The sequence below is a fragment of the Aquarana catesbeiana genome, linkage group LG07 (genome assembly GCF_042186555.1).
Source record: "Aquarana catesbeiana isolate 2022-GZ linkage group LG07, ASM4218655v1, whole genome shotgun sequence".
NCBI lineage: Eukaryota > Metazoa > Chordata > Amphibia > Anura > Ranidae > Aquarana > Aquarana catesbeiana.
The window spans coordinates 333,748,040-333,764,145 of record NC_133330.1 but is presented as its reverse complement, the minus strand read 5'-3'; the positions used below and the strand labels follow the sequence as shown (position 1 = coordinate 333,764,145).

At 41.5% G+C, this 16,106-nt stretch overlaps 1 protein-coding gene across 8 annotated transcripts in view; it reads right to left on the bottom strand.

Annotated features, from left to right (window-relative positions):
- Positions 1 to 16,106, bottom strand: part of DAB1 (DAB adaptor protein 1) — a 946,282-nt gene that overhangs the window by 38,839 nt on the left and 891,337 nt on the right. For all 8 annotated transcript variants that reach the window (XM_073593874.1, XM_073593871.1, XM_073593875.1 and 5 more), the window contains one exon: positions 10,744 to 10,806. In XM_073593874.1, the coding sequence (XP_073449975.1) occupies positions 10,744 to 10,806 (63 nt within the window). The remainder of the gene's footprint in view (positions 1 to 10,743; positions 10,807 to 16,106) is intronic.

Genomic DNA, 16,106 nt, shown 5'->3' with positions numbered 1-16,106 from the left:
CCTGCAGCACCAAGGACAGGAGGGTTACCTGTGTCCTGTGCAAGCAGGAGAATATATCCAGCAGGCTTTCCAGTGGCAGCTGCAGCAATCAGCAGAAAGCCTCCTCCACCCTGGCCTCCTCTTTTACCAGCACCCCCCCCCCCCCCCATCCCACACAGTGTGGTGCTCACTGCCTGCACACATTTGGGATTGGGATCTGCCTACCACTCTCACTCTGCCCTCCTCTGCATGCTTGGATCTGTACTTTCTGCTTTCTTGGTAAACAGCAGCTAAACTAAAACCTCCACGCTGCACCCTCTCTCCTACCAGGTGGAGGAGAGTTTTAGTTGGCTGCCTGGACTGCCTTATGGTCTGCGCCCCACTGAATTTGCTGTCCCCTCAAAAATAACTCAACACACAGCCGTTAATGTCTAAACCGCTGGCAACAAAAGTAAGTACACCCTTAAGTGAGAATGTCCAAATTGGGCCCCATTAGCCATTTTCTCTCACAGTCATGTGACTCATTAGTGTTACAAGGTCTCAGGTGTGAATGGGGAACAGGTGTGATAATTTTGGTGTTATCGCTCTCACTCTCTCATACTGGTCACTGGAAGTTCAACACGGCACCTCATGGCAAAGAACTCTCTGAGGATCTGAAAAAAAGAATTGTTGCTCTACATAAAGATGACCTAGGCTATAATAAGATTGCCAAGACCCTGAAACCTCGAGCTGCAGCACGGTGGCCAAGACCACACAGCGGTTTAACAGGACAGGTTCCACTCAGAACAGGCCTGGCCATGGTCGACCAAAGGAGTTGAGTGCACGTGCTCAGCGTCATATCCAGAGGTTGTCTTTGGGAAATAGACGTATGAGTGCTGCCAACATTGCTGCAGAGGTTGAAGGTGTGGGGGGGTCAGCCTGTCAGTGCTCAGACCATACGCCGCACACTGCATTAAATTTGTCTGCATGGCTGTTATCCAGAAGGAAGCCTCTTCTAAAGATGATGCACAAGAAAGCTCACAAACAGTTTGCTGAAGACAAGCAGACTAAGGACATGGATTACTGGAACCATGTCCTGTGGTCTGCTGAGACCAAGATAAACTTATTTGGTTCAGATGGTGACAAGCGTGTGTGGTGGCAACCAGGTGAGGAGTACAAAGACAAGTGTGTCTTGCCTACAGTCAAGCATGGTGGTGGAAGTGTCATGGTCTGGGGCTGCATGAGTGCTGCCGGCACTGGGGAGCTACAGGTCATTGAGGGAACCATGAATGCCAACATGTACTGTGACATACTGAAGCAGAGTATGATCCCCTCCCTTCGGGGACTGGGCTGCAGGGCAGTATTCCAACATAACGACCCCAAACACACCTCCAAGACGATCACTGCCTTGCTAAAGAAGCTGAGGGTAAAGGTGATGGACTGGCCAAGCATATCTCCAGACCTAAACCCTATTGAGCATCTGTGGGACATCCTCAAACTGAAGGTGGAGGAGCGCAAGGTCTCTAACATCCACCAGCTCCATGATGTCATCATGGAGGAGTGGAAGAGGACTCCAGTGGCAACCTGTGAAGCTCTGGTGAACTCCATGCCCAAAAGGGTTAAGGCAGTGCTGGAAAATAATGGTGGGCACGCCAAATTTGAAACTTTGGGCCCAATTTGGACATTTTCACTTAGGGGTGTACTCACTTTTGTTGCCAGCGGTTTAGACATTAATGGCTGTGTGTTGAGTTATTTTGAGGGGACAGCAAATTTACACTGTTATACAAGCTGTACACTCACTACTTTACATTGTAGACAAGTGTCATTTCTTCAGTGTTGTCACATGAAAAGATAGAATAAAATATTTACAAAAATGTGAGGGGTGTACTCACTTTTGTGAGATAATGTACTTCCGCTTTTATACATCAAAGCTTTCCGCTGTCAATGGTTGTGAAGAACGCCAGTGGTTACAGGCACTGCTGAGTCCTTAACAACCGGTGAGGTCACCGGCCTCATTTACAAAACTGGCCAGGATTCCCTGACTGTGTAAATAAAGGAGCCTGGGATAATTAAAAAAAAAAATGGTGCAAGGTTCCCTATCATGATTCATAGCAGGCCCTTCAGGTCTGGTATAAATGTTAAGGGGCTCCCACACAAAAAAAAAAATGGGGTGAGGTTCCCCCCAAAAGTTTATTACATAGCAACATATTGGTACCATTACATCCCACTGCCCTAGGGCATGTCTGATTGCAAAATCTCCAATAAAAACTACTGTACAAAAAGAAAACAAAAATGTTGCACCTGCTTTAAGTTTACAGATAATAGCAAAGATTAATTAAGAGATAAATCAAAGACCTTAGGAACATTAGAGCAGGCCTACCAAAGGCCAACTGAAGGTCTGCTGGTGTTTTGGGGGTTTAGCAGTTTACTGGACCAGGGAGGTCCTCAGTTGCTTGTCTCATGACAGTGACTAAGTTCCCAGTCTATTCATTTCATTATCCATCTCCAAACTCATGCAGTTAATCCGGCAGCTGCCTGCGGTCCTAATTTATCCCCGAGACACCCATATGCCAAAGTGTTTTATTGCGTCTGGAAAAGAGCAATAATATTAAGTCATTTTCACTGCACAAATGTCAACATGGGTTTAAAAGTTGCAAAGTGACGTATTATGCCTAAAGGATTGGATATCCTCAACTGTAGACCGAGGTTCGGAGAAACCTATGCTTGGATATCAGCGACTTCACTACACAGGGAGAGAAAGTAAAAAAAAAAAAAAAGTTAATTGACCCAAAATTGGGTTTTGTCTGCTTGGCCTGGTCGAAGAACTAGCCCCCAGGCTAGCAATGAGAATTCTTCTAAGCCTCCTCCTTTTTTACGCCCGGAAAGCTATCAATCTTCATTGGAAGAAGTCTTCTCCCTCCTCGGTTAGTTGATCAATTCTGTTTTGCCCATTTATCAAGACGCTTACCGCAATAGAGGTTGTCTGACTACTTCTAATAACGTTTGGTCCTGTTGCTTTGATAATTCCCCAACTGACACTCCTCTAGGTTGCTAAAAGTCTATGAGCAGTTACCTTAGGTCAGCGGCTCTCAACTCCTGTCCTCAGGGCCCACTAACAGGCCTGGTTTGCAAGATAACTGAAATACATCCCAGGTGATATCATTTGCTGCTCAGTGATTGCGGTATTCTAGTCTGAATCTCCCCAAGGTAATGCATAAAATCTGGCCTGTTAGTGGGTCCTGAGGACAGGAGTCCTCAGGACCCACTAAGGACAGAAACCACATCACTGCCTTAAGTGATGTGGTTTCTGAATGGGTATGGATCCTTCTGTATAATTTTATTTAGCGCTTAAGCCTTGCACCTTTTTATTATTTTGTTACTAGTTCTACAGTATTAGCTGTACTTCATTATATTTTATTTTTATTTTTTTCTGTTTTGTTTTTTATTGTTTTAGGACCACAAAAACGCACTCCAGATCTGTTCCAGTTGTGTTTCTGCATGGGCATTTTTGGTGCGTTCCGGTGCATTTTTGATGCTTTTCCGAATGCATTCCAGATCCTTTTTTTCTTCTTTTTTCCTGTGTTTTTTTCTTTCAGTGTACTGGGCTCTGGTGCATTTTTGATGCATTACAGTGCATTCTGGTGCGTTTTTGATGCGTTTTACCGCGATCCAGTACAGCCCAGTGCAGGAAAAATGCAGCATGTTCTACTTTTTTTTCTGGAACTGGAAAGCCCTGGAACTGACTGCACTGGTGTGAACTATGCTTTGGAAATCATATAATCAGTGGCCTTACTGGGGGGGGTGGGGTGGCAAAGGGGGGCCATAGGTGGCATTGATGAGCACTGATAGGCAGCACTGATTAGCTGCACTGGTAGCAATGATTGGTGGCGCTAATAGGCAGCAATGATGAGCACTGATAGGCAACACTCATAGGCAGCACTGGTGGGCACTGATAGGCAGCATTGATGAGCACTGATAGGTGGCACTGATAGGTGCCATTGATGAGCACTGATAGGTGGCACTGATAGGTGGCACTGATAGGTGAGATTGATGAGCACTGATAGGTGGCACTGATAGGCGGCAATGCTGGGCACTGATATACTGCACTGATAGGCAGCACTGATGGCCAATGATAGACTGCACTGATGAGGAGGCACTGATAGGTGGCATTGATGAGCACTGATAGGTGGCACTGATGGGCACTGATAGGCAGCATTGATGGGCACTGATATGCTGCACTGATGGCCAATTAGCACTGATAGGCAGCATTAATGGGCACTGATAGGCAGCACTGATAAGCTGCGCTGGCAGCATTGATGAGCAATGATAGTTGGCACTGGTAGGCAGCATTGATGAGCATGTTTGTTAGCCCAACATTGAAAGAACAATTACACTTTTTGAATCTAAGTGGCTGCAGCTGCAATGTTCGGCTAACATTTCTCTTTCTAACAAGACCTCTGGAGTGCATTCTATTCTTGAAATATATATAAATTGCGTTTTATAGTTGGCCCCTCTACTTTTGTTCCTGTCCTCCCCATGTGCCCCCCCCCCCCCCTAAATATGAAAGCTGGAGACGCCACTGCATATAACCTACTTTCCACGCGTTTTTGATGCAGAAAAAAAACGCACTGGACTGCATGTGATGTGAGCTGGCCCCAAATTTACATTTGGGCAGTTGCCCCTGCATGGGCAGTAGTCCCTTATTGTGTGTTTTTGTACAAGTTTTGCAAAAAGTCAATAAAAATATATTTTTTTAAAAAGTAAATTTACCCAAAACTGATATTTCTGTTTTATAAAGATGCTGGCAGGTTGATAAACCCCTTTGGAATATTCTGATATCCAGGAACTATAACAAAAGTGGATTCAGGACCTTGGAGTGCTCAGCTCCACCCATTTGTTGCGATGATAAATGGCCTACACTCTTCCTGTTTCGTTTTTAATACGATTTTAGTAGAAAATACAGGAGGGGAGTGAGACTACTTTCCAGGAACTAGCTGGAGGATCTCTCTTTCGGACATCCAAAGATGTAAAAGATGGTGATTCAGTTCACTAGATTGCAAGTGATACATCAATTATTGAGTAGATTGAATCTACATTGGCTTCCAAGACGATCACCTGTCTACTACAATGGTCAGCTCAACTTCCGGGTTCAGAGATATTTCAGCCCTCAGCTGGACTACGCTCCAGGAACTGGCTGAAGGATCTAATTTCCTTACATCCAAAAGATGTAAAGGACACTAACTGGGATTCAATTCACCAGACTGCCCATGATACATCAAATGATTGGGTATATTATCTCTATATTGGCTGACAAGACAATCACCGGTCTCATGGTATGGTCAGTTCATGATAAGAGTTCAGAGATAATTCAGCCCTCAGCTGGACTACACTCCTGGAACTGGCTTGGTGATCTCCCTTCCTTACATCCAGAGATGTAAAAGACACCAACGGTGATTCAATTTACCAGACTGCATGTGATACCCCAATTATTGGGTACTTTGACTCTATATTGGCTGCCATGATGACCATCTGTCTCATGGTATGGCCATTTTAATATAAGGGTTCAGAGATATTTTAGCCCTCAGCTCTCCAGTGGAAGTTAATGAGATGAGGGCTGGAAATCACTGAACTGTCTCTCTACTGCAGATTGCGTATATAACCACCCGAAAGACATCCATTTGCCACAATGGTCACAGGTGTTAATTCTGGTATCAGCATTCATTGGCATTGCAAAGCTGTTGATACACTTCAGACATTGCAAGCCAAATTTGAGGAATGTCCACTGCAATTGGAATGGCCAACAATACCACAAAAGGCAACCCATGCAAAATAAAACATGCCATCACACAGCTTTCCAAAATGCTCAAGCTTTGCTAAGCCAGGTTGGGCAATAATGGCATATGTTCTTAGGGGATCTCTCTACTAACTCAATACCATAGAAAGGAGGGAACAAAGCACCAAAATATGTATAGAATACACTAAACTAAATTTGATGCAAAGGTGCTCTAGATGCTTCGTAAGACAATTGTCTGTAGGATGGACACAATCCACTATATCGGGGATCACCAAACCTTTTAAACAAAGGGCCAGTTTACTGACCTTCAGACTTCATGGGGGCCAGACTGTGGCCAGTGGGAGCAGAAATTTTCCTGTCATCAGTTAGAGTCAACAATGTCTCAGGCTTGGTCGTCAGTGGGGGGGGGGAAATAAATGACATTGTGCCTGTGGTCAGTATGACTAGGAATAAGGATCCATCATTAGTATTAGTGGAAGAATAGTGATTCATCATTGGTATTGGTAGGAGGAATAGTACCCCATCATTGTTATCAGTGGGAGGAATAGTGCCCTATTGTTGGTATCATTGGGAGGAAAAGTGCCCCATCATTGGTATCGGTGGGAGGAATAGGGCACCATCATTGGTACTAGAGTGTGGAATAGGGCCCCATCCATTAGTAGAAGGAATAGTGCTCCCTTTTGTTGGTATCAGTGGGAGGAATAGTGTCCGTATCAGTGGTATTCATAATACCATCCATGGTATTAGTAGAAGGAATAGTGCACCCTATTGTTGGTATCAGTGGGAGGAATAGTGTCCGTATCAGTGGTTGGAATAGGGCCCACTGGTATTAATAGGAGAAATAGTGCTCTATCATTGGTTATCAGTGGGAGGAATAAAGCCATATTATTGGTATTAGTGGGAAGAATAGAGCTCCCTCATTGGAATCAGTGGGAAAATTGATGCACCATTGTTGGTGTCAGTGGAAGGAATAAAGCCCCCCCTTTGGTATCAGTGAGAAGAGTAGTGCCCTGCGGAACAGGTAAAGGCAAAATAGAAGGGCCACATCTGGCCTGGGGGCCACAGTTTACAGACCACTGCACTATGCCATACAGACTTTAATCTCTGGGCATCTTTTCTTTTCTCTAAACTCCATACCAGAAACTACAGGGAAAATGAGCGTGCCACTGAAATAGTCTTTACTTTATTTAGCATGACGAAGCACCAAAGCCTTTCAGGGGCGCAACGTTCCTCCTTCTTTAGACCTTTATTAGGGCATAAATCTGATAGTACAGCCGTGGCCAAAAGTTTTTGAGAATGACACAAATATTTATTTTTACAAAGCCTGCTGCTTTACTGTTTTTAGATCTTTTTGTCAGATGTTACTGGTAATGGTATACTGAAGTATAATTATAAGCATTTCATACGTGTCAAAGGCTTTTATTGACAATAACATGAAGTTTATGCAAAGAGTCAATATTTGCAGTGTTGACCCTTCTTTTTCAAGACTTCTGAAATTCGCCCTGGCATGCTGTCAATCAAATTCTGGGCCATATCTTGACTGATGGCTGCCCCATTCTTGCATAATCAATGCTTGGAGTTTGTCAGAATTTGTGGGTTTTTTTGTTTTTTGAGGATGGGAATAAGGTCCGGGGAGTTTCCTGGCCATGGACCCAATATTTCGATGTTTTGTTCCCTCAAGCCACTTAGTTATCACTTTTGCCTTATGGCAAGGTGCTTCATCATGCTGGAAAAGGCATTGTTCCTCACCAAACTGTTCTTGGATGGTTGGGAGAAATTGCTCTTGGAGGATGTTTTTGCACCATTCTTTATTCATAGCTGTGTTCTTAGGCAAAATTGTGAGTGAGCCCACCCCCTTGTCTTAGAAGCAACCCCACACATGAATGTTCTCAGGATGCTTTACTGTTGGCATGACACAGAAATCATGGTAGCACTCAACTTTTCTTCTCCGGACAAGTTTTTTCCGAATGGAAAAAAAATCGGAAAGGGGATTCATCAGAGAAAATGACTTTCCCCCAGTCCTCAGTAGTCCAATCCCTGTACCATTTTCAGAATATCAGTCTGTCCCTGTTGTTTTTCCTGGAGAGAAGTGTCTTCTTTGCTGCCCTTCTTGACACCAGGCCGTCCTCCAAAAGTCTTCTCCTCGCTGTGTGTGCCAATGTACTCACACCTGCCTGCTGCCATTCCTGAGCAAGCTCTGCAGTGGTAGTGCCCCTAATCCAACAGCTGAATCAACTGTAGGAGACGGTTCTGGCGCTTGCTGGACTTTCTTGGGCACCCTAAAGCCTTCTTCTCAAATGTAGTGGAAGTGGTTTTTATGGGTTTAAGTTAACTGTCATGGCAAATAGGGACTTTGCAATTAATTGCAATTCATCTGATCGCTCTTCCTAACATTCGGGAGTACAGGCGGTCCCCTAGTTACAAACATCCGACTTACAAACGACTCCTAATTACAAATGGAGGGAGAAAACAGGAAGTGGAAGGAAATCTACCCCTAAGAAAGAAAATTCACTCCAGTAAGAGTTATTATGGGAAAAAGGTGTCTCCACTGATGCTTTATCACCAAGGCTCATTTCCACAACAACCCAAAATTTTCAAAATCCAATTATCATTGGGACAGAAAGTGAGGTAAAATCTTCTGAATGGGGCACAGACAGCAAAACAAATGTCACAGGGTTGTTAACCCTTCCCTATGCTATCCAAAAAGCTTAAAAATATTTTTGGCTGGAGCTACACTACAGTTCCGACTTGCAAACAGATTCAACTTAAGAACAAACCTACAGACCTGATCTTGTTTGTAACCCAGGGACTGCCTGTATATGCAAATTGCCATCATAAAAACCAAGGCAGGAGACTTTGTGAAAATTTATATTTGTGTCATTCTCAAAACTTTTGGCCAGGGCTGTAAATGGTGAGAAGACGTCTAAAATACATAAATTACAAATTCTGTTTATTTGGGATGCCTGTCAGGCAATATAATGCCTGGCATCCCAAATAAGCAGAATTACTGTATATCCTTTACTTTGGAACCTATTGCCCAGTCTTCTCAGATAAATGGCTCCTTGAAGCCCTTGAAGCACGTTGGTTATTTTTGTGTGTCCACTTATCACGCTAATTAAAGATTTCCTGGACCCCCCAAAAAAAAAAAAAGAATTGCAGGAAATGTATTATTTTTTCATTTCTATTTTTATTTATGTTTTTATTGTTAGCCTGATACCCCATTGCCATTCCGGCCTAGGCTAGAATGAAGTGTACTTGGTCTTCGGCAAAGACTTCAAAACTGGACACTTCCTGGACAGGACCGGGGCCAAGGAGTAGGCAGAAGAGGCAGAAGCCTTGAGAGCTTCAGCAAGAGGAGGCCCAAAGAGGCAGACCTGAAACCTATGCTGCTGAAGTAGTTCACAACTCATGAGCAAGAGGTGCCCTTTTGGCCTTTGCCAAAAGACCTTGTCTTGGCACTGCCACCAGGGGTGTTGCATCCCCTGCCATGCTGTGGTTTCTTCCTTGTACCCCTATGCCAGTACAGGGCACAGTAGTGTCATACAGCAAGTCAGAAGGAACCAATGAGCACAGTGGGAATTAGGTATCTGAGCCTCCTGGAGGTGTGTAAGAAATGTGCCAGAAGGTTCTACCAGAGGCTTTAGCAATGTAAGACAGCAAAGTTCAAGCGTTTTCTATTAAAAAAAAAAAAAAACAATGCTTAAAGTAGAACTACAGGCAAAACTTTGTTTTATTCATTTGGGATAGAGTAAGGGAGGGTTATAATCCCTCTTGGTTTATTTTTTGCCATCTGTGCCCCATTGGAGACATTTACCATCACTTCCTGTCCCATAGCCAAACAGGAAGTGAGAGGAAATCCCTGCAAATTAAAGCGGAAGTAAACCCATCCATAAAACTGTTTCATTTCCGACACGTGCCGGAAATGTAACACTCCCATTGGTTGTGCTCTCAACCAAACTGTCAAACCATCCAATCGCTGGTGTCTAAACTGATCACATGTGCAGCATCATGGCAGTTGTAGATTACACAGAGGCACAGATGGCAGCTTCCTTGGCTGAAAATGATAGGAGGGTTTACTTACACTTTAAGGGAATCTCTTCGGGACACCCCCCAGGTTAGCAGAACTAGTGTCCCCAATGGAATATTTTCCCTCTATTACTTTACTAGGGACAACCCACAACTTGGGACTTTCTTTTACCTTCACTTGATAATGGTAAACAGGACAAATACAGAGGGAGAATCTCCCTAACAAGGGCACAGCAATAAAATCTGACAGGGGTTCTAATCCATCTCCACTCCATCCAAAACTAAAAAAAAAAAAAGTTTTGCCTTTAGTTATACTTTTTTTGGGAACTGGTATATTAGAGCAGGTCAAAAAATAACATGCAATGTTTGGTAACAACCAATCACATTTTTATTTTATTGGAGTCAGAACAGTAGGGATGATGTCTGAGTGGACGCTTGGGGTTACTGTACTTGCACATTGATCTGTGCCATTGTACATATGCCCAAGGAAACTGTTTTTTTATTTTGAACATTGATCTGTGCCATACTTAATATGCCCAATAAAACGGTTACTTCACTTTTCAGATTGATCTGTTCCATACTATGTATGCTCAAGAAAACTGTCTCCGCACTTTGAAAATTGATCTGTGCCATACTGCATACGCCCAAGAAAACTGTTATTGCACTTTACACATTGATCTGTGCCATACTACATACGCCCAAGAAAACTGTTATTGCACTTTACACATTGATCTGTGCCATACTACATACGCCCAAGAAAACTGTTATTGCACTTTACACATTGATCTGTGCCATACTACATACACACAACCAAATGGTTAAAACACTTTGCACATTGCCACGCTATGTATTCCCAGGAAAACTGTTAATGCACTTTTCACATTGATCTATGCCGTAGTAAATACACCTAAGTAAATTTTACAACAGAAAGCAGAATCTTAATTGGTTGTCATTGTGTTACTTACAGAAGGTGAAGTTACGTCAGGCGGAGTGGACATGTCCCCAAAAAGTGCTAATTGAGTAACAGCCTAAGAGAAAACAGAGAGCGATAAGAGAGAGAGAAAACATTACTGATTTCTTATGGACAGATGGCACGGCAGGCAATGCTGGTCACGGATAATGATAGACAGTTGTGCATTCTTTCAGTAACCACATGGCAGACAATGAAAGGCCCTACAGAGCTTTGACAAAATTGAAAAGTGCCGTTTTGAGTCAATATATTGCAACCTAACAAAGAGGACCTGTCACATTGAAGAGTGCAAGATACAGAAAACCAATCACTGTAAACACAAGGGGCAGACATTAGGCAGGAATCTTCTCCCCGTGTCCGGCAGGGGAAGAGCGGAGAGGCTGAAGAGAAGCTTATTAGGATCCCAGGCCTAGAGCCAGAGCCAACTGTTTTAAACAGAAGAGGGCGCTCCAAGATATTTAGCAAATAAATTGTATTGGAAAACATTGAGTCATACTTATTAAAGGTGAACTCCAGGCAAACAGCTAGTAGACATATAGTTAAAATACTAAAATTAAAATTAAATTACATTTTTAAATATAAAATTGGATAATCATTTAAATATATATATATATATATATATATATATATATATATATATATATATTAATATTATAAATATATATTAATATTTTTTTAAAGTAGATTTTAAGTCCAACCACCATGCCAGACTGCAGAAGCAAGTCAGTGACCTCAATTTATGGTACTGTAGCTTGGTCACTAACCTCCCCCCCCCCCCCAGGCTGTGATTGGACAGAAATAAAGAGGTCTCTTCCTTTTGTTTTTCCCTCTAAGCATGTTCACAGTAATAGACTGACAGCACTTTACAAAGCAATAAGCTTATTGGCTCAAATGGAAGCCCTTCCCTTTATTAAAGTGACTCCTACCATTCATATTAGGAAAAATGTCTTTAATTCAGCTAGTTTGATTTAACATTTTTTTAAGAATATTTAACTGCAAATAGAACTAAATAGAACACCGTGTGCCTGAAGTTCAGATTAGATTAATTGAAGTCATTATAATATATATTATATTAGTCTAAGGGGCGTGTTCATAAAAAAAAAAATTGCATGGCTATTTGTCGGGTGAAACCACTGGTACATTTGTTCTAGGGCAAAATTTAACGTCGTTCTTCTATTTCCTCTATAGGTTGAATTTTATCCATCCATAAAAAAATAGAGCAGTTCGGGAAAATACTGCATTATAGCCACTAGATAGAGCTAAGGATTATACTAATTTCCTCAGCTCCATCTAGTGGCCAAAATGTGGTATTTTCTCAATCTGCCCTATATTTACAGTATATGAATCAATAACATTAGACCTGCTGAGGAAATAGAAGGAGATTGATTTTTGCCTCATTTGCGAAAACAAACATACCACCAGTTTCGCTGGATGATTACCTATGTGATTTTTTTACACCCCTACGTTTCAGCTGTCTTTGAGCAAGCACATGTATTTCAATGAAAGTAAAGGCATATTTATAAAGTAGTAAATGTAGCTTTCACTACAAAGAAAATGGCAGATGTGAAAGCTCTTGGAGATTTTTAGATGACAGTAAGAATTAAAGCAGAATCACAATTTTCAGTACAAAGAGTTGAAATATATCCAAAGCCCATTTTTTTTGGATTGTATAGGGCAGGGAATGGTTAAATCCCTGTTAGGTTTTTCTTTGTGCTGTCTTTGTCTCATTGAGATTTCCCTTCACTTCCTGTCCTGGAGACATAACAGGAAGTGAGAGAAAACCTCTCCAATGTGAGGTGATACTACACTCGTAGACAGGTGTCCCCACTGAAAGATTTTCCCTCTGTTCTTGTGACAACTGTACAAGTTTGGATTTCCCACCACTTCCTTTCACAGTGACAATGTCCACCAGGATTAATTGAGTGGCCTAATCTTCCCAAGGGGAGCAGAGACTGCCATAACATTCTGGCAGGGGTTATAACCCTTTCACCTCTCAAATGAAAATAGGCTTTGCATACACTTTTATAAAGCACATTTTTTAAGCAGCGAAAAAGATTGACTTAAATTGATAGGATAAAAAAATTTCATTTTAAAAACTAAGAAAGCAAGGAAGGACGCAGCATAAAATTACTATATACTGTATATATATATAGTATCCAATATACCATATATATATAGTATTCAATGGTTGCCACTGCACACTTATCAGAGATAAAAAATTAGCCCAGTGTGCAGCAAAGCCTGTAGTTCAAAAAATCCAAAAAGAGAGAACGGCACTCACAGCTATTGAAAAAAGAATACACAATGAAGGTTTTATTTCAACGTTTCAGTGAGGCTCAAGCTCGTCTTCCTTAGGACTCAGTCTTGAGGAAGACAAGCTTGTGCCTCATCGAAACATCAAAAAAAAACCCTTCATAGTGTGTTCACCTTTCAAGAACCGTGAGTGCCGCTCTCTCTTTTTGGATTATATATATATATATATATATATATTTACATACAGTATATAGTATATATATAGTATATGTATAGTATATAGTATATATTATATGAATTATATGAAAGTATCAATGTACACATCCACATACACAATCGGACACATGTGACCTATAGCATTCACCCCATTTCAGAGTACAGTATATACAGAAGCTGGTGGGAATTTATTGCATATATATTTACAAGAATTTAGAAGTGGGGCTTGAGCACGTCCAGCCAGAAAAGTGGGTGTGATGAGTAAACCAAATAGGGGAGAGATGAGGAAGATTTTATTGAGTGTAGTATGTCAGAGGCAACAGTCAAAAATATTGCACATCTCATTACACATCATGTAAGTAATTTTGCTAGGCCTTGTCTCTCCCCCTTACATTGCAGCCTAGCAAAAATGCTTAAATGCTGTGTAGAGAGTCTGTGCAATACTTCTGGCTGTTGTCCCTGTTTCTATTTCCATTTCCATTACATGGAGGCAGGGGAAATAGTCATTTACACAGATGATACTTTTTGTTTTAAGTTTAGCTCACAAGGGCACTTGATTTCTGGCAAGATCAACTGAATTTTTCTTTTTTTTTTGTACTTTATGAAAATGTTCTATGGACAAAGAAGCAAACTAATGCAGCCACCACATGTAAAGATTGATAAACTGCAATATATTAAATTTTTTTCTTGGGTTCAGATATCCCTCTAAAGTAGGAGTCCAACCTTAAACTCTGCATTTTATTTTGGATAGAGTGGGGGAGAGTTGGAACCTTTGTCTTATATTGTAGCTATTGAATATGTTTCCCTTCAGCGCATCTTGAAAGTTGTACGATTCCCAGTGCGATTTTGATGTGTGACTTTTGGTGCGACTTTGATCCAACTTTACATTCTCTGGACCAAAGTCGCATCAAACGTTGTACCAAAGTAACGTAGGCACCTTTTTTTAAAGTTGCTGTAACTTCAAGTTGCACCAATTTAAAAAGGGTACCAATGAAAAGAATGGGCTGTGACTTGATATGCAACTTTGACATCCAAAGGCGCATCACAAGTCGCACAAGTGCAAATGGAGCCTAACCTGCCAACCTAGTTGCAAAATGTAACACACTCATCTGCCGTATGGTGGTGGGAGTGGTCAGATCCCATCAATGTACAGACCCATGACATTGCCCCACCTCCTGTGTGCTCCATGCAATCATGGCGATAATAGTAGAATGGGGGCCCCTCTGCACTGGGAGGGACAAATGCTTGTTTAGTCTGGGGGTGAATGGATAAGCTGTATTACTCATCATATGTCTGGCTCCAGCAGGCTCACGCTTTGAGCTGTGGGCGGGCCCTCCGTGTCATGGTGTGCAGTGCAGGGCTGTTGACCCTGCATTGTACATGAGGAAGTGAACATGGGGGCCATGGTCCAAAGCTGCTTAAAGAGGACACTGCGAGGGACCAGTGGCATGGATTGAGAAAGCCTGCCATAGCCAATAATAAGGTATTATACCTTACCCCTGCACCCCTAAGCAAACATTTAGCCCTCATGCACACAGGCTGTTAAAAAAACGTTATGAAAATGCCAGTATCTTTGCAGTGATTTTTTAAACTTTTTTCAGCTTTTTTGCAATAGCATTTTTTAGCGTTTTTGAGCGTTTTTCCGCGTTAGCGTTTTTGAGCGGTTTTTTTTTTCAAATTTTTTTTTTTTTTTTTTCAATGGATCAAAAACGCTAAAAAACGTTGGTGAATGACGTTTTTGAGCGTTTTTGAGCGTTTTTGAGCGTTTTTCAGCGTTAGAGCGTTTTTACAGCTGAAAAACGTCTTTCAGAACCCACTGGTCCTGGGTTTTTTTTACAGCTTAAAAACGCCTATGCCACTTGCAGCTCAAAAACGCCTAGGTGGGCATGAAGCCATAGACTAACATAGACAGGCCTTTTTAAGCTGCAAAAAAAGCTCAAAAAAGCAGCTGTAAAAACGTCCGTGTGCATGAGGACTTAACCTTTACAGTGTGTGTTTATACACATAGGAATATAAAATAGCGTTCTGATGTATTTGGCCCAAGCCGTTGAAGAAGTGATTGTTATGTACACCCCGTTCAGGTGAGTACATAGCGAATGGTCATTGACTGCTTTCCTTTTAAAAAACCTCTGCAATAAAATGATATGAAGCGGGATCTCCTTTGATAATATTCTTTGTTACAAAGTAGGCGACTAAACAGGATAAATTATTCACGATGTACTTGACCTCAATTTAAGTCTTGTGTCTTATTTGGAATGTCCTACTTAAGGAAGCTTTAAAAAAGCGAAACATTCATAATGGCAGAGCGAGCCTGAGATTGAAATGCCGGGAGGAAGTCCAACCGAGCCCGACCTTTTCTTTCCACCCACTCTGTGTGCTTTATATCTAATTGAGGTTAAACAGGAAAATTTCAACAAAGTTTGATACATCTGTGCAGAAATGAGGCAGAACCGAGTCTACAAAAAAAAAGGCACTAAATATATATATACACTGTATCTCTCTCTCTCTCTCTCTCTCTCTCTCTCTCTCTCTCTCTCTCTCTCTCTATATATATACACAGTACCATGAAAAAGTATTCACACCCTTTGAAATTTTTCACATTTTGTCATGTTACAACCAATAATGTAAATGTATTTTATTGGGATTTTATGTGATAGACCAACACAAAGTGGCACATAATTGTGAAATGAAAGGAAAATGATAAATAGATTTCAATTTTTTTTACAAATAAATATATGAAAAGTGTAGGGTACATTTGTACTCAGCCCCCTGTACTCTGATACCCCCTAACTAAAATCTAGTGGAACCAATTGCCTTCAGAAGTCACCTAATTAGTAAATAGAGTCCACCTGTGTGTAATTTAATCTCAGTATAAATACAGCTGTTCTG